General features: G+C 48.5%; 1 protein-coding gene across 2 annotated transcripts in view; it reads left to right on the forward strand.

The window, feature by feature from the left end:
* LOC142588493 (potassium channel subfamily K member 1-like) overlaps window positions 1–25,239 on the forward strand; it is a 123,365-nt gene that overhangs the window by 59,780 nt on the left and 38,346 nt on the right. For both annotated transcript variants that reach the window (XM_075700304.1, XM_075700305.1), the window contains exon 2: window positions 13,021–13,161. In XM_075700304.1, coding sequence (XP_075556419.1) covers window positions 13,021–13,161 — 141 coding nt within the window. The remainder of the gene's footprint in view (window positions 1–13,020; window positions 13,162–25,239) is intronic.

A 25,239-nucleotide genomic window follows, 5' to 3' on the forward strand; every position in this document is an offset into this window, starting at 1 on the left:
AGTCGCGGTATCGTGGTGCATCCGGGGCTGGCCGCGAAGCGCCGACGGCAGAAGCGTGCAACGTGACCTGGAATTCTACAAGCGTAGTATATCGGTCGGTTGTCAGCAGGGCGCCGCGGATTTAAGCATTACGCCGCGTTACTGAGTTGTGCGGCAACAGGTGTCGGCTGAGAGGCGGGAGGCAGCACCGCAGAGATCTGCTCCTGAATAACTTTTGTGATAGATGGCGGTAGATTGTGAGTAAGCACTTCTGGAGTCGGCGAATACGACAAACACGAGAGCTGCCGTGCCACTTCCTTACGCACATATTCTTTGATTCGCGACAGTAGCATATTGTGGTCTATGGTTAAGGCGGCGAGGGAATCGTCTCTTGTCGGCCGCCAAACTAAGACACGTTGTTTACGTAGCTCATCAAAGCTCTGGCAGAAGGTCGTAAGCTCGACGGTGCGTGGGTCCAGCAACATTTGAAAGGCATCGTCGTCAATGCCTTTCAGGATGTGTTTAATCTTCTCTTGCTCGGTCATGGAAGGATTCAGGCACTTACATAACTCGATCACGTCTTCTGTCCATAGCTAGTGGAACTTTCGCCTTGCTGTTGCGCACCTCCGTGGAGGCGCGGTTCGGCGCGGAGTTTGCGCACGGCGGGGCGGTCGAACACGTCTGCGAAGCGTTTCTTGAAAGCACTCCGTGTAGCGAAGTCGGACTCGGGGTTAGGTGTGGTACCACAGGCTTGCGATGTCTTTAAGATAAAACGATACATTATGTAGTTTCGACGGGTCGTCCCACTCATTGTGGCCGTTCAGCTTTTCGAATGTCGCCAACCATTGTTCCACATTGTGGTCATCTGTGCCACTAAAGAAGGGAGGGTCGCAGTGGCGCAGCGCGCCGGTTACGAAAACCTGCGGGGATTGGGCGACGGCCTGCTGGATGGTTTCGTCAGGCATTGTCGGGGCGGTTGGTAGCGTCCAACTTCGGAGTTGCAGGTTTTAATACCCCGCACCTCCCACCACTTTGAAAGGGGGTTTCTTAAGGTCAGACGGCAGGCGGAAGGACCGCACGTCGGGCACAGCAAAGACAGTTGTTGTCGTTGTTGTAGCCTGTGGCACGTGTGAAAGACAGTCTCAGCCGGCGTTCAACAGCTCGTGATCTGCGCTCGTATCTTCCGCCCAGAGAGTGCCCCACTGCTGCGTGCGTTGCTTCATCCCCACTACAGTGTGTGTGTGTGTATACATATATATATATATATATATATATATATATATATATATATATATATATATATATATATATATATATATATATATATATTGGCAGTGCCTCTCAGTCTTTCGTTTATGTACTGGTTTGTGTTTACCTCATGTATACGCGTCCACACTAGATACCATATTGTTACGGATCGAGGCGCTCTTCAGACGTACCTGGTAATTATAGCTTGTGCAATACTCATATTGAGCCCAATTGTACGAGCAGCGTAGAGGTACGCCTTACCATACGGCCGCAGATGTATTGCATCACGTCATCGAAAGCAAGAGGAAGCCTATAACGCAATCGTGCGCTCCCGTTTGCGACTCGTGTGGGGTCAGAAAGATGCGAGGTCTAATGGCCGGACAGGTAATACTTCAAGCAGGTCTACTTTTCGAGACAACAATGCGCGCGGCCTTGCAGGCTCCGGCGGCAAGCGATGACATCAAGCAGCACGGCGCGCACGCCCCGCGAACACGCGGGTCACCGCCGCCCGCGGAACGAAAGCGACGCCGTCGCTCCCGCTGACGGCGCTCGTTCTTTTCTCGGCGCTAATCGCAGTAACGCGGCTTGCGCATTCAGGCTCGAATGTACTGCCGAGTGAACCGAGGCTTGGGCTAGACTGTGCTAATTTCTTCACTTTCTTACTCTCTCTCACTTTGCTCACTCACTCGCCCACTCAACCCACTCCCTCGCCCACTCAGTAACACTATTGGGTCACGTTACACACTCGCTTAATTGATTGGCTACTCGCTTATTTAATTACTTACTTAAAATACAGGAATTCTGAGGGCATTCATTACATAGGGGAGGGAGGGGGGGTGCAGTGAGATCAGTTGTATAGATACGTGTATGTATACACCGACAATGCATGTCCTATTAGTGTCAATGTATCAAAGAAGCATGACAACGCGATCACATCTAGGAGGGAAAAGAGTCTTTGGAATTAGTTAGGAAATAGAATTTAAACGAGTTAGAGGTGGTCAAAATTATTCCCAAGTCCTCCACTACGGCGTGCCTAATCAAGTCGGGGCTTTGGCACGTACAAGCCCAGGATTCAATTGAGTTCAATTCAACAATTCAATTCAGAAGAAGTTACGGACCCCAAGAGGTAGATATATATTTAAAACGATCTTGCAATGGGGTGCAATGAGCTTCGGGACCGCCAACACCCGTTGCCGATGTAAAGAATGAACGAACGTTTCCCAAGTCGCTGATTTATATAGTGCACGTCAAATGAGTTGCTCCGAAATGCCCAAGCTGGAGGAGTATTCATAAAAAGAGAGAAAGCGTGGTCCATTTGATAAAAGTTCGAAGCTACTTTCCTCAGCATTCTTTTTTTCCTTGCTATTTTCCCTTTCGTGATTTATAACACACGTCCAAGTTCCGCGCAGACCTTCCGCAAACAACATTTCAACGAGCCGTATACGTTAGCGCAAGAATGCCCGCAAGAATGTCCGAGCAGCAGAACGGAGGATGCACGAGGATTTGCGCGCCTCTTTAACATTTAATCGGTATTTAATCAATGAACCCGCGTTTCGCTGAAAATGCGTGAGCCTTTTCTTTATCGCATTCCTCTGGCTGTTCGCGATCGCGCCAAACAGAACCGGCGTCTGAAGCGCGCAGAGCCGTTCTAGCGCTTTCGTTATTCGATTCGCTCGAGCGAATAGACCCGCATCTGCACTGCTGTAGTGCGTACTCCCGCATGCTTTCACGCGGAGACAAAAGACGAGACGCGCAGGGCTGTGCATACGCGGCCGTTCCTCCTCGATGCCGCCTCGCGTCCAGCGTCAAAGGACGCCGACGATCCCGAGCTGCGCGCCCCCGCCAACCAGCGGCTGGCCTTTTCGTTTGCAAGGCAACAGGCAGCGCGACTGACCGACAAGCGATGACGCCCCCGGCGATCCAAATTTAGGCTGGTCTTCCCTCTTTCTACGCGACCGGGTCACTCATACACGCGAACCGGCAGTATGGCGGCATTTCGCACCGTCGGCCTCGCAAGAAGCCGCGCTTTGAAAGGCGCAGCTGAAAGGAAAACCCGCCGCGCGGTGTGCACACCGTACGGCGTTGTGCCGCTGAGCTCGAGGTCGCGGGTTCGTTCGCGGCGGACGTCACGGACCTCAGCGGAGTATATACTCGGGCCCAGTTGGTTTTTTTATCGATGAACTACATCGCATTCTAAAGGAGCCGAATAGCGAGCTTAACAATATTCAAGAACATTCGCTAGCCCCCCACCCCCTCACAACGGCCCTAACACGAAAAATACATTGAAATTCGTGACGTCACACCGACTACCAGTGCTAGTATTCTGCCGGAAAAATACAGAAAGGAATTGAACATTGACCTTTATTTTTCCTTTCGAACGTCAACTCGTTGCCATCGAATAAACGCGAATAGGGTTTTGACAGACTCCTTCGCCGGGATTTACGCTCGCGGACAACCTTTTGCGGCAGTGATGGGAAATGTGCGGGTGCGGAGCTTCAACACGTGTGTTACAGCGCCTAGTAGTCCTGCAGCGTTTGACAGCGCTTTCTGGCTTCTTGGAAAATATACTGAACCAGGCGTAACTTCCGCTTGTGATGGTTTCGCATATATGCCGAAGCGCGGAATAGAAAAACAGAAAGGTAAGTCCAATTTAAGAGTCAGTGATCTACTTTGCCTTGTTGTAAATAACGTACTAATGAAGAACGCCAGATTAATCGGGCGAATTGGAGGTTTTCCATAATGTTTAAAAGCAGCGCTAACGCCACAGGGATGGGGCGGATGGCGTTAGCCATCCGCCCCATCCTGTGTTGTTAGCGCTATTTTTAAACATTATGGCAGATACTAATGTCTTTTCCAGCTTGAACTAACGCGCATGAAAATATGAACTTTGTTCAGGAGCACTCTCAGGAGCACCCTCGGCATAGCTTTGCCATCATTGCCACAGAAAGTTATCCGCGAGCACAGTGTTTTTCTTTGGTGCAATGCAAAGTGCAGCATTTTGTTGAGGGTGATCAATTTGCAAAGTCACACAGGCACGCGTCCGACGATCCATGCGCAGGTCGGCACGCTCACTCGTGAGTCGACTCACTCCGACTCACGAGTCTGTCAAAGTCTGAGTGGGCCCGGCTGTGCAGAATTTCAGTGAGTGTGAGTCGGAGTACATATAGGGCCCTGTAAGCGAAGAAATGTAATCTGAGTGAGTTTCGTTTACTTTGCCGACCTACTCGAGCGCCGTGTTCACCGCTCGCGTATAGGCAGCCTCTGGTGATTCCTCGCAGATATGGCGCACCACGTTCTTCCGTGCCGGTCGCGCAACTGAGTCCGTCCTGCTTCCGCGAGCATGTGCGCTAACGTCGTCCTGCGAGGAAGCGAAAGTTTAAAAACATCGAGGACGAGGCTTCGTTCTGCGCGGCCCGCAGCGGAAGCTCTGGCCTACTTTCTTCGGGACTCCGCTAATCAGGCTCTCTCCCCTTCTCTCTCTTCGATTTCTTCCGTCTCTCTGCATCCCCAGTTGCGAGACATCCCGCTTGCTCCGTTCTCTCCGAGAAAGAAAAACCGGTTCCGCAAGGATTACTCTGCACACGCGGTGTCTTCCGGCTTCGATTACGCGTCCTGCATCGTACAGTGTGCCAAGCTGCAGGCACAGCTGCTCCGCCACGCCGTAGCATTAATAAGCGCCACCGCGTGGACCCTGAAGGCGCGCGGACATGTTTGTGGCTTTCTTGACCGAACAGGCCGCGCTGTGATGTTTAGGAACCGTTGTTTATGCTGCAGATCGCGCGTTTCCATATGCGGTGTTAAGTCTCTGGACGCCTCCTCTGCGAAGTCGCCGAAGCAGCAGTTTGGCGAGGATATCCTGCAAGATATCCCTCGTGTGCTTGCACTGTTTTGCGTATTCTGCCGTATCTTACGGCGCTTGTATAGCAGATGGGGAGGGTTTCCGGCGGGGAGAAGGCAAAGAAAAAAAAAATCGCCGTCCCGAAATGTTGACAAAGGTCGCTTCCTTTCCTGCCCTGCCACGCGGAGCTGCGAGTGCCTCGCCAAATGTCAGAGGTTATTGTTGCGCACTGGAGATGTCAGCGCACGAAGGAAAAAGCATGCACGCACGCATGTATACGCATATAATATAGGCGCGCGCAAATGCAAAACACACATACATAGACATAAACGCGCAACATATGCAGACAAACATGAAATGCATAAAGACACCCGCGCAAACACATTCCACACACACATACACACACATTGCACAGTTTTTTTTTTTTTCGCAGTGTTGTCACTCACAGAAGACTGGCGCCAACCGCAGTGTGACGGAAAAGGGATGACACTGTGACAACGTTTGACGAATATTTGACGAAGCCTGAAAATGAAGCAACACGTGTAGCCTATTCACAGCGCACGCGTAACTGAAATCCGGAAACGTGCAAGGAACGTGCGTGCGTGCGTGTGTTAACTGCTAGGTCTACTTGTCTCTCTCGGCCTGTAAGTTCTATAAGCTCATATAGTTTTCACTGAAACGTGAAGTAAATGCTAAAAAAAAAGGAACACAAAGTAGATGAGAATGAATACATGAATATCATTCATTTTATTTGCCGACAAAAGTTCGCCTCTTCTATAGTTTTCACGTATTCGCCTAATTTCATGACATTGCTGTGTGTGCCATCTGCCAGCCAGCGCTTGCCCGTATTCGTTGTAATTTGAAGCAGAAGCTGCGCGTGCTATAAATAGCTTCCTGCAGTGTCAGTGATAAGAGCGTGGCGTTCATTGTAAGGTTTCTTAAGTGTGCAATCTGAACGGAAACAATAACCGATTGTGTTATCTCTGCCACCTGTTTCATGTATTTATCGCCAATATTGCCCGGGTATATTCTGCCAAGCGCGCAGCTCTTTAGTGTTCTCATTGTCGTTGTTTCAGCACGCTTAAAGTGCTTCTGCTGGCTTGATAACGTGTTAGGTACGTGCGTGGAGAAATTGTGCGTGCGTGCGCGTGTGTGTAACATATTAATGGAAATCACACAATAGACTTCGTCAAAGATTTTGAGTGCTTATTTCTGTCAACCGGTGCCAGCCACAAAGTTTCTAGCAAATAGTTATGCTTTCAGTACTTCGCCGACTTCAGTTCTGCAACTATAACATGTTCTCTAATGTCACCGATTGAAAGTTTAATTAGTGGCATATTGTTAATAAATGGTTTCATTGGCGATTACGACGTGGGCCACTTTTGTGAAGCTTCGTCCGAAAAAATTTATAATTTTGTCTCGAATATTCCTTTTCTTTTTAGTATTTAAGCATACTTACTACACGAGATCATACTCGCGGGTAACTTACTGTGGCAATGAAGGGAAGGCTACAGAGGCGGAGCTTCTGCCCACGTGTCGCCGCACCAAGTAGACAGGCAGCGAATCGGCAGCGGTTTTGGCTTCTCGGAACAGACGCTGAATCGACGCAGCTCCCGCGTGCGATGGTTTCGCGTTTTCCCAGTCACGGAATTGAAAAGCCGCGAAATAAGCCGACTTCAACAGTCAGTGGTGCGTATACATAGTCTTGCTTAGCTGTTGTGAGTAAGATGAGTGATGAGAGTAAGTAAGTGTAAGATGAGTGAGTAGATGAGTGAGTGAGTTTGCTCCCTTCCCCAGCTTAAACTAACACGGACGAGTGCGCGGGACTGCATCCAGGAGCGCCTGTGCGCGGTCGCCTTCGTGGCTTTTCCTTCATCGCCACTGAAGGGTTGATTAGAGTTGATTTTTCTAAATTTCCAAGCGATCACATGTTTTTACATACACAAAGGCAATAAGTATTTTTACGCATGAACAATCATTTCGAATGGTTGTATTCACAGCACAATATTATCTTTAAAATGTAGGTGGGCGAATATTCCAAGATTCGAATATCGGAATATACGAATCGAATACTACATCAAGAATTGACCCTACACATTGCTTGATCAGCTATTTGTATTCGTATTCGCAAAGGTATATATTTTCGAATAACCGAATTTAACAAATCGTTTCGCAACATCCTGAAAGAATCTAGTTGCTGTCCCCCATCTGCCAAACAAATTACCCTTAGTGATCAAAAGTGAGTCACCAACAAAAATTTTCGAAGCAACGCAGAAACAAAATACGTATTACAAGCTCTGTTGCCCGTTTCACGGCGGAAGCCTACATGAAAACTCCTGATTTCTTTTACGTAGTTCATTGTGTAGTGCTTTTGGCAGTCTATAGCCATGTATATAGGAGATTTATCTTTTTCGCTACAGTTTGTGATTTTTCCCTGCAACGGGCCCTTTTACATGTTTATACGGCACAGAAGTACGTCAGCGGCTTTTTTTTTTTTTAAGCAACCACTTAGGAGCGTTTTGGAAAGCTAGTCATACAGCAGCCATTCTTTGTCGGAAAGATTGCTTGCAAAGAGGCTCTAAAGTTGTTGAGAGGCAATTTGTACAGTTTTTTTTTTATTGACCATTAGTAATCGTGCGTTAAAAACAGATTCCTTGTCGTTGTTAATTAGCTGTCTTTTTTGGCACCAGTCATTGTAGGTGTGGTACGTAATTACGCCAAAATAAATATTCCTGCTGTAAATAGGTGCCTGCGTTTCAGTATTTGATATTGAATTTGATTATTCGATATTTATTATTCGTATTCGAAAAGCTTTCAATATTCGCTCACCTGTACTTTAATATGATCAATTTGATCAAAGCTACAATGACGAAGCTTGGGCAAATCTATGCACTAACCGCAATTCTCATGCTTTCTGAACCGCCGTATTTGAAGCTTCCGCGCACACTAGCGCCATTAATTTTTTTTTCTTCTTTTTTCTGACCGCAGCGTAGCATCCCCGACACAGACACCCAGCAGGACGGAGAGACAGGGTCTGAATGTGCTTATCCGAGGAATGACTGAGGACTCGCAAAATGTCTAGCGGCTAGGATATCTGGGTTATGCCTGCACAGGAAAGACGTGGAAGAAAATAAATAACCGGAGAAGCTAACCAGCGAGCGACCGTGCACAACTGTTGGCAAAATGGCGTCAGGCATAAAGTCAAACATGGCGGAAATGCTGTACTGCGTAGGTGCAATGTAGAAGACAGCAGTTAAAATATATCAGACAGGGAAGGGTGAAATCAAAAGGGGATAATTTCCGTAATTTCAAGGGAAGTGCTCTCTCTATCCATATGCTTGTCGAGTCATATTCATATATCTCTGTAGTGAAATTAATAAATTTTTTTCCGACGACACTTATTCCTAGCATGTATCACGTGGAAGAAAGCGCAGATATCATTTAGGATGTTTTGTTAGCAGGCATCAGCATCCATGCAGAGGTGAATGAGGCGCCAGGGTCGCCCCGTCCGAAGCCTCATGCTTTAGAGATCGAGAAAGGGCGAAGGAATCTGCGCGGTGGAGGTTAGACGGCAGAATTGATGGCGTAGGGAAAGCGCAGAACTGAAAGGAACGTTGCCCTCTGAGGGCAATAACACGAGCGTGTTCCCAGCACAAGGGGATCAATATTGGTGGTACCGGCCATCAGCCAGTTTCAAAAGGGATGCGCACGAAATCCATCTTCCAAACTCACCCAGGGAGTTGGGTTGGACTGTGGAGCTGGGAGGGCGGGGCGGGGGGTATTGTTTAAGATTCACGAGAGTTCGCACGGCGCATATATACGCGTATTACTCGAATACCAGGAGACGTGCACTAGACGTGAACGACAGCTCTGCTGACGACGCCTTTTGATAGCCCGTATATTCCTTCGGAACGTATATAAGGACTTGATCAATCATCCGATCGAGTCTCTCTCGCCACGATATAGCCTCTATACACGTTGTACCCTTTCGGAATAATCACTAAACCCGTGTAGCATACATTCGTGTTACGCGGGTTATGATTAATTACCGAGGTGAGGTGTATCTTTTTCGACCGCCGAAAATTATTAGGGGAGCGGGCTGGCTAATGAAAAATTTCGATCGCGATCTTCCTTCTCGTCAGTTCGGCCAGTGCCGTGAGAGAGAGACAAAAAAAAAAAAAGGAAAGAAAGGAATGGTATGAAGGCGACGAACTCGAATGACCCAATAACCTTTGTCTCCCGTGTCGTTGGTACGCCGGTTTCCAGCGAAAAGCAGATTCGAACTCATTGTGATTAGGTCGACGTTTCCAAAACCAAGAATATCGCACCGCACGAAAGTAAACAAGCAAGGCACACTAAGTATGTGGGATCAGCTTCAATGCATATGCGAGAACTACTACAGATGCCTCGCTCGCGACTTGGAAGGCGCGGCAGCCGGAGGTTCTTCGAGTTTGGCAGGGTGAAGTGTGCGTATACTGTGCTTGTAGTGCGCGCACTCGGAGATCGCGGGCTCAGGCGGCTGCGGTTATATAGCGGCACGCACTGTCGACGCTTGTCTCTCTCTCTCTTTATCGACGCGCTCATTTGCATCGTTAGCACACTTTCTAGGAAACCGGGCCTAATCCCTGACGGGTGGAGATTACGCGCGTGGCTCCTGTAGCGGCTTATCCGGCGTGCAAGCGACCCAGCGGCCGGTGTCTATATATAGGGCACACGTAGACCAGCCCTGTCGCGCTTTGCAGTTGCCACGAAGCCCGCTTTAAGTAACACCCAGAATGCGAAGCTGCAGCGAACCCGCGCGCATCGAAGTGGATCCGCTCTTGGGATTGGTTTGTTTTAATCGAGAATGTTGTTGTTGTTAAAGAGAGAGAGAGAGAGAGAGAGAGAGAGAGAGAGAGAGAGAGAGATGTTCTTTACTTTCTTTGTTTTTTCCCCCTTTAGCGGTGTTCATCACCCTTTCTATTCCTTTTTCCTCCGTGAATACTCGTAAAGTATTCTTTTCGAACCATATTTTTATTCATTTAGTGAAAGGAAGGTTGCTTACTGGTTTAGAAAGCGAATGCAATACTTCTCTTTTTCAAACTTCGCGCCGAAGTACTTCCGAAGTACTTTTTTTGTATTTTTCCAAGCAGTTTCTCGTATCTGGTTCGTTTTATCCCCACTGAAAGTTTCTCAAGACTTCCTAGATTTACACTTGTAGGATCAGTGAATGGTGTAATGCCTAATATGGAGCGTAATTTACTGATGCAGCTTAGCATCACTCTTTAGTTATAGTTGGCGCGTGCTCTCGTCGGCGGTAATCTTGCCACGTGTCCTCCTCTCGCTCTGTAACTCTAGTAAATTCTTTAGTGCCGTTTTATTCGTCCACTTACTACACCTCAACTTCTGTAGAACTCCAGCAAGTGGCGATGACAAGCAGTGAGGTGTTATGCGGGGAGGTTTTCATTTACTGAGTGATTTGTTAGGGTGAGAATTGATCGGGTAGAAGCGCTTGTGGCAACGGACACTCATAAGCCATCTTAGCATAAAAAATTCACGCAGGAACGCCGATGGTGGTTGTCCAAGCATGCGTAAGCATTGTGACACTTGCTCATCTCCATGCCGCCCGGTGTCATTGTCAATGCTATGGAACTTGATCCGACCACTGTAAACCCTTATCAACCCTCATCGGTCGTTCGCTTATAATGTTCGATATCGAACGTGATAAGGAAGGTTTAATTAAGACAGAGTTCATTAAGCAGCTGCGGTCGTCCGTGCGCCATTACGGTAAATGCGACAGCGCCGCGGCGACATTGTTGTGGCGGCGCGGCGCTTGCTCGTGCCCGTGCAGCCTTGCAGAGCCGGGTTTCGGTGGAGTCTTGTGGTGATTTCGAGTGCAGGGATAAACCCGCGCGATATGTGTGGTAACTCGATACAGTCACGAACAGTCGAAATAATTTGCGGACGCCCCGAGAGATCGGTGCAGGTACGTGCCCCGCGTCTCGCTGCAACCCGTATATAGCGCAGCAGTGTATCAAGTTACGATTGACTTGCAGACGACGCGGAGAAGCGGCGAAACCCGTGTTTGCGTCCCAACAAACGCGCGCTTTTTATGCGTCGTTTGTTGGCGCACCACTGTGGGCGAGCATGGAGCGATGTGGCGCGTGCAAATGGGTTCCGTAGCCCGAAGGAAGCGCAACGAAGCATTTTCTGAGCAGTTTTGTTAGTTTTGTTAATACATTGCCATGTATTATACCGGCGGATTTGTACTGAACTTATGAAATGTGGTACGTTTCTCTCACTTTTGTACTTCACTATATGTATGTCCTTTAACTTTACTTTCTTTTCTTTTTTTGCATTGTACAAGCGATATTTGGATTTCCTTTTAGTATCGACGTTCTCGTGGTTGGTGTAATGCTAATTAAGGGAAAATGAGACATCCGCCCAGTCGTAGCAGTTGCTACAATGGAAACCCATACGGGTTCCTCGAAAGAAAAGCCTCGCATTTGAAGAAAAATTCGTCCTGGCCCTTTAATTAGTTCTCTCCACCTTGCGGATTTCCGCAGAACTGTTATGTCAATTGGTGTAATGCTCTACTACACACACTGATAGCTGCCACTGTCGCGCTGCCATTGACTGCCTATAAGGGTACAAGAAACAAGGTTCAAGAAGCTGTCGACTGACAAAGTCCTTTTGTCCGCGTTACCTGCACTTCCCATGTGCGAAGAAATAAATTTAAATTGACAAGGCCCAATGAATTAAGAAGTATCCGTATGTCCATTGTCTGCGAGGTACGCGCCATTGAGTTTGTAGTAACGGCATTGCAAGTTTCGTGCCTTGATAGTATGCTTCGAGTCATGCTTCGGCTGACATAGTGGAGATTTATCCCGGACAGTGCGCCATGACGCCGTGCTGTTCCACTCATGAGTGACTTCAAGTCTGCCACAGAGTGACGTGAACTGCATTTCTTCAATTCTTCTGCCAGTGTGGGTCAACGTGGAGGGAATCGATGTGCCAATCTAGTGGCCCTTGTTGTCGTTCTGGTTGGTTCATAGAATTAATCGCAACCAAAAGCATGCCGCTGCTGTGTAAGCGTACTTACGTGCACTCTAAGCACTAGTATACGTTCGAAGCTCGAGCGCACGCATCGGCAATGTGGGATCTGGGTCAGACGTCGTCGGCGGCACTGTGTGTGTCGCGTAAACCTAGCTGCTCGGTTCCCGTTTTCCGATTACTTAAATTACACCACGTTTTATCACTAATAGCAGGTGCCGATTCACAAGATCTAACCCTTCGCCACAAATCAGAGCATCTTCGTCTATTTCATAAACTTTCTCATGCATGGTTTCGTGACAATTCGTTTCAATCACAGTCTGCCCTTTTTTCGACATTAGGGCCACTGTTTCAAAAATCAAGTGCCGTCACACATCACATTTATGTGTGCTCTTTTATTCCGCGCGCCATCATTGAATGAGACAACTTGCTTTCTGATATTACCACTGCACCTGATCCAGTATCATTTTTATGTATTTTTAGGTCACTTCTTGTTTACTGTGAGTTGCTGTTAACCACTTCAATTAATGCTCCTTGAGCTTGTATATATTTTAGCAGATTATTATATTCTGTGCATTACATTACTTTTATTATTTTTATTATTCTTTACATTTACATTGCTCCTTTGTAGATGCGTCCTCGAAACCTCATAGCATATTTTCGTGCGCGCATTTCGCAGTATTGTTACTCTTTAAAAGTGTTAAGAGGTTACTTGATCGCTTTCCTTTATGTTTCCACTTCCTCCACCCATTTTAAATAAAACACCCTCAAGTGAGGGCCTCTAAGAGTAGTGTGAGTAAATAAACAGTTCGATAAAGACACACATGATGACAAAAACAATGGTAAAGCCAATTCGTCCCCCGCCGTGTCAGTCGCTCGTGCTGTCTGACGGTGGTTCCTTTCGTTTGTCTCGCCGTACGCAGACGAGGCCCTGGAGAGCTTCATCGTGGAGATTGTGCGCGCTCACGAGAACCGAGTCTCGCCGGTCAAGAACGTCACCTCGGACCCGAACTGGAGCTTCGGGCACTCGTTCTTCTTCTCCAGCACGATCATCACCACGATCGGTGAGTGGCGCTCGCGGCCTTGCAAGCTGCACGTGGCTGCTGTCGCACACCTCGGTTGATGATTACACTGTGATTCTGACATTTAAACATTTCTCCCCATCGTGTCTTCAAACATTTCATCAGAAGTTAACCTGTATTTCGACCGTGTTTCATGCTGGTTTGTTTATTCTATGGGAAATGGCACACCGTAGGCCACATCGACCCGCAATCTCGACACTAAGCGAGGTCGGGCACTTCGCTTCCTATGTGGATCACCAAAATTGGAAAAATTCGCCGCAACATTGACCACTGGATCCCTAAGCGTGGCACAGTTACGAACTTACCTCCAATGCCAATCCAATGCCAGCCACGGAGAAGGCCGGTCTTCGAGCTGAATATTTTGGCGAGAACAATGAGAAGAGCGGTGCGATCCGGCGTCTGTCATAGTTCTAACCATGCACCACTGACAGCACAGCATGTCTCTTGTTTTCGTAAAAAAGGCACGCAGGTGGACACGCGACAAGTACGTTAAAGATAATCTGCAGGTTCAATCGCTGCCCTGACCCCACTTGTGAGAGCAGTCTACGACTTTGCAGCAGGACGGCGGCCCAGCACAAGAATCTAAAGAGCCCGTACACCGACACGACGCGCTCTCACTTCCGACCAGCTGAGTGGCCGGCAAACTCCTCCGACTTGAATCCAATAGAATTCTGTGCGTGGGGTATTCTTGAAGGGGAGGCCATCAGCACACCAGCACGGTGGCCCTGAAAGCATCGCTGGATTTTCGCTGCGGTTTCCTGGAGATACCTTGCGGGCCACAAGTGAAGCGTACTTATAGAACACTTAAAGAACGTGGTTGAGGCCAAGAGCGGAAATATTGAACTAGGTTATTTGTGCTGCACTCCTATTATATTGGGTGAATGCCCTACAAAAGATTTCCCGAGATTTTATTATCAACGAAAATGTTAAGACATAAACCGGCTGACAGCTAGTACGCTGACTTTATGAGCTTGCACCGCGTCGCCTACTAACATCCACACTTGTGTCTGCAGCGCCCAAAGCAATGACACAGCATCTCCAAATTTCAAGGCGCTTGGCTGAATACATTGTAGGCGACTCGTTTTTATGTACGACGCAGTACACCAATTCAGCGCTCTATTATACACAAGTGTGATCGATGACTTTCCGCAGTTACGATTGGCCAGCGGGAGTAGTGGCCTCGCCTCTCCTGCCTCGCAGCGACGAATCGCTTTGTGAAGCCAACAATGCGCCCCCCCCCCCCTCTCGTCCAGATCTACGGCGCCAGCAGGACGAGACTCGTTTGGCGGACCGGGTAAGGAAACTCCTGGAAAAGGGTTTTCTAAGACGTTCCCTCGCGGACTCCGGTAACTGCCGCGGTCGTTTGACAGACGCTACAGCTGACTGCGGGGTCATCCCAGGAACCAAGGCGCACCAGCTTGAGTCAAACGTGACAACCCCTATCTACGAAGCTCCCCTCCTTCATGTATGTTCAGTGAACAAAGGTGCGGGAGTGAGTGTCTTAACCCTCGCCCTCAGCGCAGGTACTTCGACGACTTTGGACGCTTCGATTGGACGAAGGTTGGACGGCAGTTTCCCTGGCCTAGCGAGCTAGGCAAGACAGAGGGTGTTTAAGCAGACGTTTTCGGCTCCTCGGTGTGTGCTTCACTTCATTCATGCTAAACTGACGAGCTGTAACGTTCTCCAATGTTCATGTAGATATTGTAAAATAAACCCAGTACTCCCTTCCTCGATGAGAACAAGTTCCTCCCTTCAACAACGTCCTCAGCGTGGATGAGTTGGACGACGGCATGGGCCAGCCACCTCTTTTTACCTGCCCGACCCCGACTCTTAGAGCGTCCTGTTGCGGTGACACCCGCAGTGAACGGTGCCACGCGCTATACTAGCCGCTGTACTAGCGGGCCACAAAAGTTGACAAATGGCTGCTGAGATAAAAAAAGTAGTCGTCTCTCTCACTTCTTGCAAAATTACAAGATAACTGGTCAGGGCGTAAGCGACATCGATCACAAATTATCTCATCGACTGGCTACGCCTATAGTATACAGGGTTAACCCGGTCGTGACACGTGCCCTGCATCGAGCCGCGTTGGATTCAAATGACTCGCGGAAACAGCTTGTTAGGAAGCCTTGTAGCGCTTTTACTTCCTGGCCCTCCACTCTTTCACGTGGAAAGTAAGTTGAAACTCTGCATCGGGCCGGCTGTGTCATGGACGCTGTCTATCGGGAAACAACCCTAGGTGGGTACTTTCTTTCGATAGTGCCGCTAAAGTATAGGGCGCGTCCACAGCCACCGACAGAGAGGTAGTTTAAATTACCATTGTCCACACGGAACTAGACGAGGCTAGACCAAGCGACCAAGCTGTGCCACCATTTAGTTATTTTGTTAGTTTCTTCACACCGCAGCCATAATGGCTCCATCTTCGAAACATATGCTTTGAAAATGCCTACTGGAAAGTAAGTTTCATCCGTTTAACACAACACGCATATTTGGCTGTTATCTTTGGACACTACTAACCATCATTCCAGAAGGCGATTGAGATCATTATAATTGGAACGTCAACTTAGAAAATCACTCGCCTTGGTTGCTTAGTGGCTATCGTGTTGGGCTGCTAAGCACGAAGTCGCGGAACCGAATCCCGGTCACGGCGGTCGCATTTTGATGGGGACGAAATACGAAAGCACCTGTGTACTTAGATTTAAGTGCATGTTAAAGAACCCCAGATGGTCCAAATTTCCGGGGTCCCCCAATATGGCCTGCCTCATAATCAGGTTGTGTTTTGGCACGTAAAACCCCATAATTTTTTTTAAACTTATAAAATCCACCTGAAGAGCTTGAAGCGTGTGTCCAACTCAGCTTAGCTGCAAAAAATTGCAACTTTGAAGGGGATATCACTTTTCCAGTGTATATTGTTAAGATCGGCCGGCTGAGGTGCAAGTTTTGCCAGCCGGTTGCGACAGCGGCGTCAACTTTTCTTGGAACGCCACCGCAACCCTCTAGCCACACGGCGTCACTAAGTCTACTGTGTCCGCAGGACAATGCGCCACGTCCGCTACTCTGCATCGCGGGATTGCCGAAATGAGTTCGACGAACCAGGCTTTATGACTGAACACGCCACCGCCGATCTGGTCTAGCTGCCGCGAGCGGGGCAGTTACCGAGGGAACGTCTTCGGAGGCCCCTTCCCACGCGCCTTTCAAGACGCAAGACAATGGAGCACCGGCGGCTGCGCTGCGGCGGTCAGCTCGGGGAATAAGATGCGCCTTTCCTGACGTAAGCCCCGAGTTCTGCGAAGACCGTCTGACGTCGGCGGGGACCGTGAACCTGTGCGGAAGTGTGTGTGTGTAAGCCCTCCCGCAGAGAGGCGGCTCGTCTACTGTGCCTAGTCGAACGTTTCCCTCACCTTGTGATCGAGGGAGGACCGAGTGTTTATAAACCGCTGTTGTGCGGCTGCTCAGTGTACTTTCTCTCGCATTCATGCTAGACTGATGAACTGCAACGTCCTTATGTAGATGCTGTAAATAAACCCATATTCCTCGTTCTCGATGAGAAGCAGTCCTTCCCTTCAACAACGTCCTCAGCGTGGATAAGTTGTACGACGGCATGGGCCAGCTACCATCTAATTCATGCCCGACTTCAATCTTGAGGACTGGTTACGAACGGTGGCATTGACCTCCCAATCCTTACAACTGGCTGACAGCGGTGAGACGAATTGTTGATTGTTGGTGAGGAACTGGGCCTAGATGTACGCAAGGAAATGTTAAAATCGGAATTATTGGAGCTAATTTCCGAACAGGCCAGTGAGAAAGAAATTGAAATGGAATGGTAACTTCTAAAGAAAGAGAGAGAAACGGGAAAGAGAGAGAGAGAAGAACGGGACAGAGAGAGAGAGAGAGGAACGCAATAAAGATCGCGAGTCAAGAAAAATGCAACTTGAACTTGAAAGCAAACGTTTGGAGTTGTCTCAAGGAAGTGAAGGGGCTCTGGGACGATCAAGTGAGGTAGAATCATACCGGATGGACAGGCTATTAAAGCCATTTGAGGATGGGACCGACATAGGCTTGTTCCTATGCAATTTTGAAAGGACTTGCGAGAAGATGAACTTCGGTCCGAGTACATGGCCACAGCGGTTGCTGTCTATGTTGCCGTGTGAGGCGGCTGAAGTAATTGCCAGACTCAGTGCACAGGATGCATATGATTATGTGAAAGTTAAGGCTAGTCTCCCGAAGAAATACCGCCTTTCAGCCGAAGCTTTTCGGCAAAGGTTTAGGAGCACAGGCAAGAAAGAAAGCGAGGAATATCCGGAGTTTGCATATAGCTTAAAGGCAAACCTAGTCGAGTGGCTGAAAAGCGCGGAAGAGTACGAGAGCAGAGACAGGATCATAGAATGCATGTGTCTAGAGCAGTTTTACAAAAGCATCCCACCATCTGTGAAGCTGTGGGTGCAAGACAGAGGAAATGTAAACACTGTGGAAAGGGCGGCGGAATTAGCCGAAGAGTGCGCAACGCGTAGAAAGCTGAACGCCGAGGACTGTAATTGGGACGGTCGAAATGGACCGCGGTAGCTATTTCCGTTTAAAAGGGGTTCGCAGACTAGACGATTGGAGCCTGTAGACGTGGAGGAAAAGCCCGCAGAAAAGAGCGAGAAGAAACTTAACGGCGAAACTGTGCAAAAAGATCAGAAAACAAATTCGAATCTTTTCGACCGATCCGCTGCTATAAGTGCCACAAACAGGGGCATATCGCTGTGAACTGCGGAAAGCCCAGCGTAGTTTTTCCCTACGTAGATGAAAAAGACGAGAATATGGAACTTTTAAGCCCATATCTTCACGACCTGCAAGTTAATGGCAAACCATGCAGGGTGCTAGGAGACAGTGCCGCCACGATGGACATTGTCCATCCGTCTGACGTGACGGTAGATGACTTCACTGGAGAAGTAGCACGGATCAAACAGGTTGTAGAAGAACGCAGCGTGTGTCTGCCCATGGCCAAAGTCAAAATCAGTGGACCATTCGGGGAGCTAGTGACCGAGGCTGCAGTTCCCAAATTTTTGTCACTGCAGTACCCTGTTAGGAATGGCCGTACGGGGTGACAACGTGCCAGCTATTTCAGTCCGCTGCACGTGTTCCAATCCAACCGGACGGGGCGCACTTCAGAGCACTGCGAATAACCGGCAGCCACGTGGCGCGGGGTCAGCTCTGAAATGTGCTACCCGGCGTGCCACCCGGGACGGAGCAGAGTTCTACGAAGCCCCTCTGGCGTCGGCTACGGACCTTTACACCTGTGTGTGTGCGCGGCACTGAAACCTGTGCAACGCGTGTATGTGAGCCCTCCTCCTCCTCCAGAAGGGCGGGTCATCTACGGTGACGTCGAACGGTGACGTCGAACGATGACTGGACGAGCGTTTCAGTCCGCTTGGAATCAAGGGGGGACCAAGTGCTTATAAGCAGCGTTTGTCGGCTGCTAGGGCGTGCTCGTCTTCGGGAGCTGAGTGCTCGTTGTCATGCTAGAAATGTACTCGTGAGCTGTGTGCTCGTAAGCTGTTTGCTGTATGTTAGTCTTGCGGGCTCCAAATGGGAGTCACGCTAGACTGTCAATGTATGTCTTGTGTAAATAATGTAAATAAATCCTGTTCACCGAGTTCCTCTCTACGACCTTCAACTCCTTCAAATGGTGGCAGCGGCGAGGTCGTCCGACGACTCCTACATCTGGTTGACAGCGGTAGGATCGTCCGACAACTCTTACCACCCTTGCATTTTTTCGAATCGTTCGAATCGGTTACTGCGTGAAAAAGGGTTTAAACTGGGAGAGGGCATAGCACAGGCATGTATTGGCATAGTACAGGCATAGTACAGGCCGAGCTTGTAAGGTCGCGTCGCTTTCGGCCGAAAATGCATAAGCTGCTCCAGCGGAGGCAGCGAAAGAGATAACTTCAATACCCGAATCCGAGCTAGCCCGAGGGACAAAAAAACTGTTGAGGAAAGCCTGCCAGCAGACCAGCTCAATGAGAGCGTATCACTAGGCGGTCAAAGTTCACGCCTGCAGGAACAGCAAGCTGACGCAATCGCAAGCGAGACAGAGTCGGTACTATCACCGGCCTCAAAAGAACTTTGATCAGCTCTTACGAGTGGACAGAGAGTCACTGGCAGCGAAGCAAAAGAATGATGACAGCTTAGCTAAGTTACACCACACAGCTAAAGAAGGCATTGCTAGGCGCAACGTGACAATACAAGAGAGAGGAGGATTGTTGCATCGGCACTACAGAGATCGAAAGGGTAGGATTCTAGATCAGTTAGTCGTACCTACTAAGCACAGGGACAACCTTTTGAGTCTCTGTTATGGAAATGGGTGGTCTGGCCACCTAGGCATAAACAAATCAAAGGAAAGATTGCTTATGGAATACTACTGGCCTGGCTGTTTCAAAGACTTAGAAAACTTTGTAAGATCATGCGACGCCTGCCAGCGCTCGGGTAAACTAGGAGAGACATGGAAAGCTCCACTAAAGGTAGTGCCCTTAATAACAGAACCTTTCAGACGACTTGTGATAGACACGGTAGGGCCTCTACCAAAAACAAAATCGGGTTACAGGTACTTGTTTATCATGCTGTGTCCGGCTACAAAGTTTCCAGAAGCAATCGCTCTGAAAGAGCTCAGCTCCACCGAAGTAGTAGACGCGCTTTTGACAGTATTTGCACGAGTTGGGTTTCCAGCCGAAATTCAGGCGGATCAAGGGTCAGTATTCACGAGGGCACTGACTTCCACATTCCTGCAAAAGTGCCAGGTAAAGTTGATACACAGTTCTGTCTATCACCCTCAGTCAAACAGTGTAGAGAGGTAGCATTCAGTGCTTAAGCGAGTTTTGCGTGCGCTCTGTTACGAGCACAAGGAGGACTGGGAGAACTGTCTACCGCCAACTTTGTTTGCTTTGCGAACGGTTCCACATGAGGCTACAGGGTTCTCGCCAGCAGAAATAGTGTATGGGAGGATACTCCGTTCTCCACTGAAAATATTAAGAGAGATGTGGGAGGAAAGAGCAGAGAGTCCAACAGTGGTTGAATACGTGCTAAATCTGCTGGAACGGATCAGCGCAACCCAAGAACTAGTCGGAAAGAACATGGGAGTATAGCTCAAAAGAACGCCAAATTCTATTACGACAAGAATGCGAGGCTTCGTACGTTTAACGCCGGAGACCAGGTAATGATCCTAAAACCTTCAAGAAAGAACAAGGTTGAAGTTCACTGGGACAGGCCCGTTAAAGTGTTCCACAAACTTTCAGATACTAACTATGCTCTGAAAATGCCCGGTCCCAGGAAGAAGGTGAGGATATATCACTGCAATTTGATGAAGCCGTATATAGAGCGGAGCGGAGTCGTTAACTATACCGTCAAAGAGGAGGATGACACTAGTACCAAGTTTAAGGAGTATAAGGCGACCTCCAACTCTGAAATCGGCCTAGAAGAAGTAGTAAAACATTCGGTAAGCTCGCACGCTCTTAGACCCGAGCAGCTAAATGAGCTAAGAGAAGTGTTAGGGGAATATCTCGACAGATTCAGCGATTGGCCAGGTAGAACCGAACTAATAACGCATGAAATAGAGCTGACATCAACCCAACCCGTAAGATCAAAGCCTTACAGGGTGTCTCCAAGACAGAGAGAAATTATGGAGGCAGAGATACAGCGCATGCTAGAGTTGGGAGTTATTGAGCCCGCTGAGAGTGTCTACACGTCACCGCTAATACTGGTAGAAACCACTAACAAGGAACCTCGTCCGTGTGTTGACTGCAGGAAGCTAAATGCTGTCACTATAGGGATCAGCTGTACCCGATACCCAACATTTAGGGACGAATTGAAAGAGTTAGCGCTGCTAAATACACTTCAACTATAGATCTCGTGCGGGGGTACTGGCAAGTTCCCCATTCAGAAAGTGCCAGCCACTATGCCGCATTCACCTCACCTGTAGGCACTTTTCGCCCTCTCGCACTCAGCTTCGGGCTGATGAACGCGCCGTTTAGCTTCTCTAAGTTAATGGATATTGTCTTAAGACTTGCAGGAGTTCGCCTTGCCATATCTTGATGATGTAGCAATTTTTTCGGACAGCTGGGAACAGCACGTATCGCACCTCAAACAGGTGTTCTCACGGTTGAGGGAAGCCGGATTAACGATGAAAGCGGAAAAGTGTAGATTTGGTTGTTCGCAGGTTACTTATCTGGGCCATGTTGTCGGCCAAAGCATGAGACGGCCGGCCGAGCTGAAAATAGCTACGATTGGAGAATTTTCTCAGCCGCGCACGAAAACAGACCTTCGTTCATTTTTGGGACTTGTGGGGTACTATCAACGGTACATTCCGAATTACTCGCAAATGGCAAGTCCATTAACGGACGCCCTCCGAAAGGGAGCACCGAGTAACGTACACTGGGATAAGGACAAAGAGAACGCTTTCCAAAGTTTGAAAACGCTATTGGTTTCTCGTCCTGTGCTTCGCGCGCCAGACTACACAAAGGAATTCATAGTTCAATGCGATGCAAGCGACAGAGGTATGGGCGTGGTACTTAGTCAGGTCGGCGACGATATCGAGGAGCATCCTATCCTCTATGCCAGCCGTAAACTAAATGTAAGAGAGGAAGCCAACAGGTCTTCAGAGAAGGAATGCGCTTGTTTAGTTTTGGCCGCCCAGAAGTTATCGTGTTACTTGTACGGAGCGAAGTTCATCTTCGAGACCGACCAATGTCCTCTGACGTGGCTCAATCAAATGTCACACAAAAATGGCCGCTTGCTCCGATGGAGCCTCACTCTCCAAGAGTACAACTTCTCCGTTAGATATAAGAAGGAAAAGATGCATAGCAATGCGGATGGTTTGAGCAGGCTAATTTGAATTCTGCGTTTGAGGGTCCCGCCTAAATTTTAGGGTTACTAGTGTTAGTTTTATTAAGCCAAGAAGATCCCCTCTCATTTAGCGGGATTCCCTCCATGATTGCTGAATTTGTCTGGACGAAATTGCTTCAAAAAATGGCATAGCGAAATGCTGCATTTTTTGTTTCTGCACTTATGTTTTCTTTGAAGCCTAGCTGGTCTAAAGTGGGATCTAAGGTACGTCATCTCGGCGCAGAGCCTTGTTGTGGGGTTCGTTTTGCAGTTGCCTGTCCTTTTTGGATGTTTTGGGGCGGTGACATCATTACACAAGTGGTCGCTGCGAGCCAAGGCATCACCCCCCTGGCCACCAGCCGTTCTCTTCCTGCCCAGCGGTTGTCAGCGCTGGACAGTCGAGATTTTCCGGGCCATGGAGGCGCTGTTAAGATCGGCCGGCTGAGGTGCAAGTTTTGCCATTCAGTTGCGACAGCGGCGATGAATTTTCCTGGAACGCCACCGCAACCCTCTAGCCACACGGCGTCACTAAGTCTACTGTGTCCGCAGGACAATGCGCCACGTCCGCCACTCTGCGTCGCGGTATTGCCGAGATGAGTTCGACGAAACAGGCTTTATGACTGAACACGCCACCGCCGACCTGGTCTGCCGCGAGCGGGGCAGTTGCCGAGGGAACGTCTTCGTCGACCTGGCGCAAGACAATGGAGCACCGGCGGCCGCACGGCGGGGGTCAGCTCGGGGAATAAGATGCGCCTTTCCTGACTTAAGCCCCGAGTTCTGCGAAGACCGTCTAACGTCAGTGGGGACCGTGAACCTGTGCGGAAGTGTGTGTATGTAAGCCCTCCCGCAGAGAGGCGGCTCGTCTAGGTGCCTGGTCGAACGTTTCTCTGACCTTGGGATCGAGGGAGGACCGAGTGTTTATAAACCGCTGTTGTGCGGCTGCTCAGTGTACTTTCTCTCGCAGTCGTGCTAGACTGATGAACTGCAACGTCCTTATGTAGATACTGTAAATAAACCCATATTCCTCGTTCTCGATGAGAAGCAGTCCTTCCCTTCAACAACGTCCTCAGCGTGGATAAGTTGGACGACGGCATGGGCCAGCTACCATCTAATTCATGCCCGACTCCAATCTTGACAACTGTTTACGAGCGATGGAATTGACCTCCCAATCCTTACAATATGTACGAATAAGGTTTGTTTCCCCCTAATCAAAGTGTGGCCTTCGGCATCCTTGAATTGTCTTCGAGTCCAGTGTTCTGTACGTATTAACCTTTTGTCGTCCACACTTCTGCCTAGAGCGCCGAATCAGTACCCTGCGATGCACATAAAATCTGCGCATGCCGTGCCGGTGCGTCTGGCACACATGATTTGATCTTGATATTCACGTTGGGCAAAAGAATTCGCGCGCTGGTAAATTGCCGTCCATCCCATCGCTATCTTAATAGTTCGGGGTTAAATCCGATTTCCCTCTTGCATGCTGAGCCCCAGAAATGTTCTCGTAAAACAACCCTTGGGCTGGTTTCAATGCAATTTCTTGCATGTTAGAGAGGAAGCTAAATTTTAGTAATTGCATGAAGCAGAATTTAGATTTAGGACCTCACACAATTAACAAAACATACCGAGAGTTGGTAAATTAAAAACAAATTGAAGCAAGAAATTTTCAAATCAGCCACAAGTTTGATATGAGTTTACAGCTTGCCTGAAGTTCTTATAACGCTTACGGGGGTTTTGCAAAAGTCCTCACATAATAATAAATTTTGTCCGCTTTAGATGTATTACGTGCAGTATACAGAATTTTGACTTTGTAACATCTTTACTCGTTACTGAGATATATAGTAGTAAACTTTATTATTTTTCTTTAATTTTGAGATTTTCGATAACCTCTGAAATTATCCACGACATGAATAAAAAATTCTGCTTTTACAGTCGGTAGATTTTAACCTTTTCTTTGAAATACAAGCCCCATAAAATTCGGTGCGGTGAATGCCGAGCATATCGATTTCTCCATTTCCGTGTATTTAGTTGACGAGGTAAAGGTTATGTAAAGCGAGGTAACAACGTAAGAGGAAGCTTTAGCTTGAGCCTGACACCGATACCGCTTATTCAACTACATGTAAAACGCAGAAATGTTTTTCTGTGATAACCCCGGGGCCGGTTTTAATGAACGTTGTTGCATTCGAGAGAGAAAGTTAAGTTTTAGTGGCGATTGGAAACGTAATTCTAACTTAGGGCCTAAATTCGCTTTACAAGAATCGCCGGAAATTGCTGCCTGAAAAAAATAAAATAAAAGCATGACGTTTACAGATTCGTAACTCTGCACCAATGACAGATATTGCAGTTCCGTAAAAAGCATCTGTTAGAACACCCAAAGCAGAAGTAATTGGTACATTAATTTATATCTCACATGAATTCGTTACAAGGTTTAAAAGGGTATTGCAAAAGTCTTACTCACACATTATTGGTTTATTTAGAAGCCATGTATAATACACCGGTTTCACTCGTCGTGCTCCCCAGCAGTTCGAGCGCATTATACGCTTGTTCGACCGCCAGCCGCTAGATGCACTGTCTAACGAAGCAACAGTGGAGAGCGTTAAAGGCGATTGAAGAGTGGCGGTAGGGACATTTCCAGGGCGGACACTGGGTTCTGTCATGGAGCAAGCAAAAGCAAAGCTCGCGGAAAATGCCCACGGACGCAACCTTGCCGTAGTAGCAGGTGGCCGAAATGACGTCCTAAACAAAAACAAAACAAATAAAAGGGGACAGGACTGCGAAGGCTGGTAGACTACTTGCGCGACCTGTCCTCTCAGGTGCAGATTGTGGTGTGCACGGTGCCAGAGGTGCCTGTACGTGAGCTGGCTGCTAATGAAGCTATATGGACAATGAGCCGAGAGAAAGGTTTCGAGTTTGTCGAAGTAAATAGGTAAGTGAGAAGGTGTGGTGGTTTTGAACGAGACGGAATACACGCTTGGACGAGAAGTGGGCTGGCGACTTGCTGGTCGCGCGGTTGCTTTTTTAAGGGACCCATGGGCGCTCAGGAGGCCAGTGTAGATAGTAAAGAATGTTTGCGTGTCTGGTATTCCGGCAAGCGCGGGGACTTTGCCGGTGGAGCGGAGGCGAAAACGTGAGCGGCCAGATTGGTGGCGCCAGCTTGTGGTGCAAAGCTCAACTACATAGAGAGCCAATTACTATATTCTGCTTAGCTGC

This window comes from Dermacentor variabilis, chromosome 7 (genome assembly GCF_050947875.1).
Source record: "Dermacentor variabilis isolate Ectoservices chromosome 7, ASM5094787v1, whole genome shotgun sequence".
NCBI lineage: Eukaryota > Metazoa > Arthropoda > Arachnida > Ixodida > Ixodidae > Dermacentor > Dermacentor variabilis.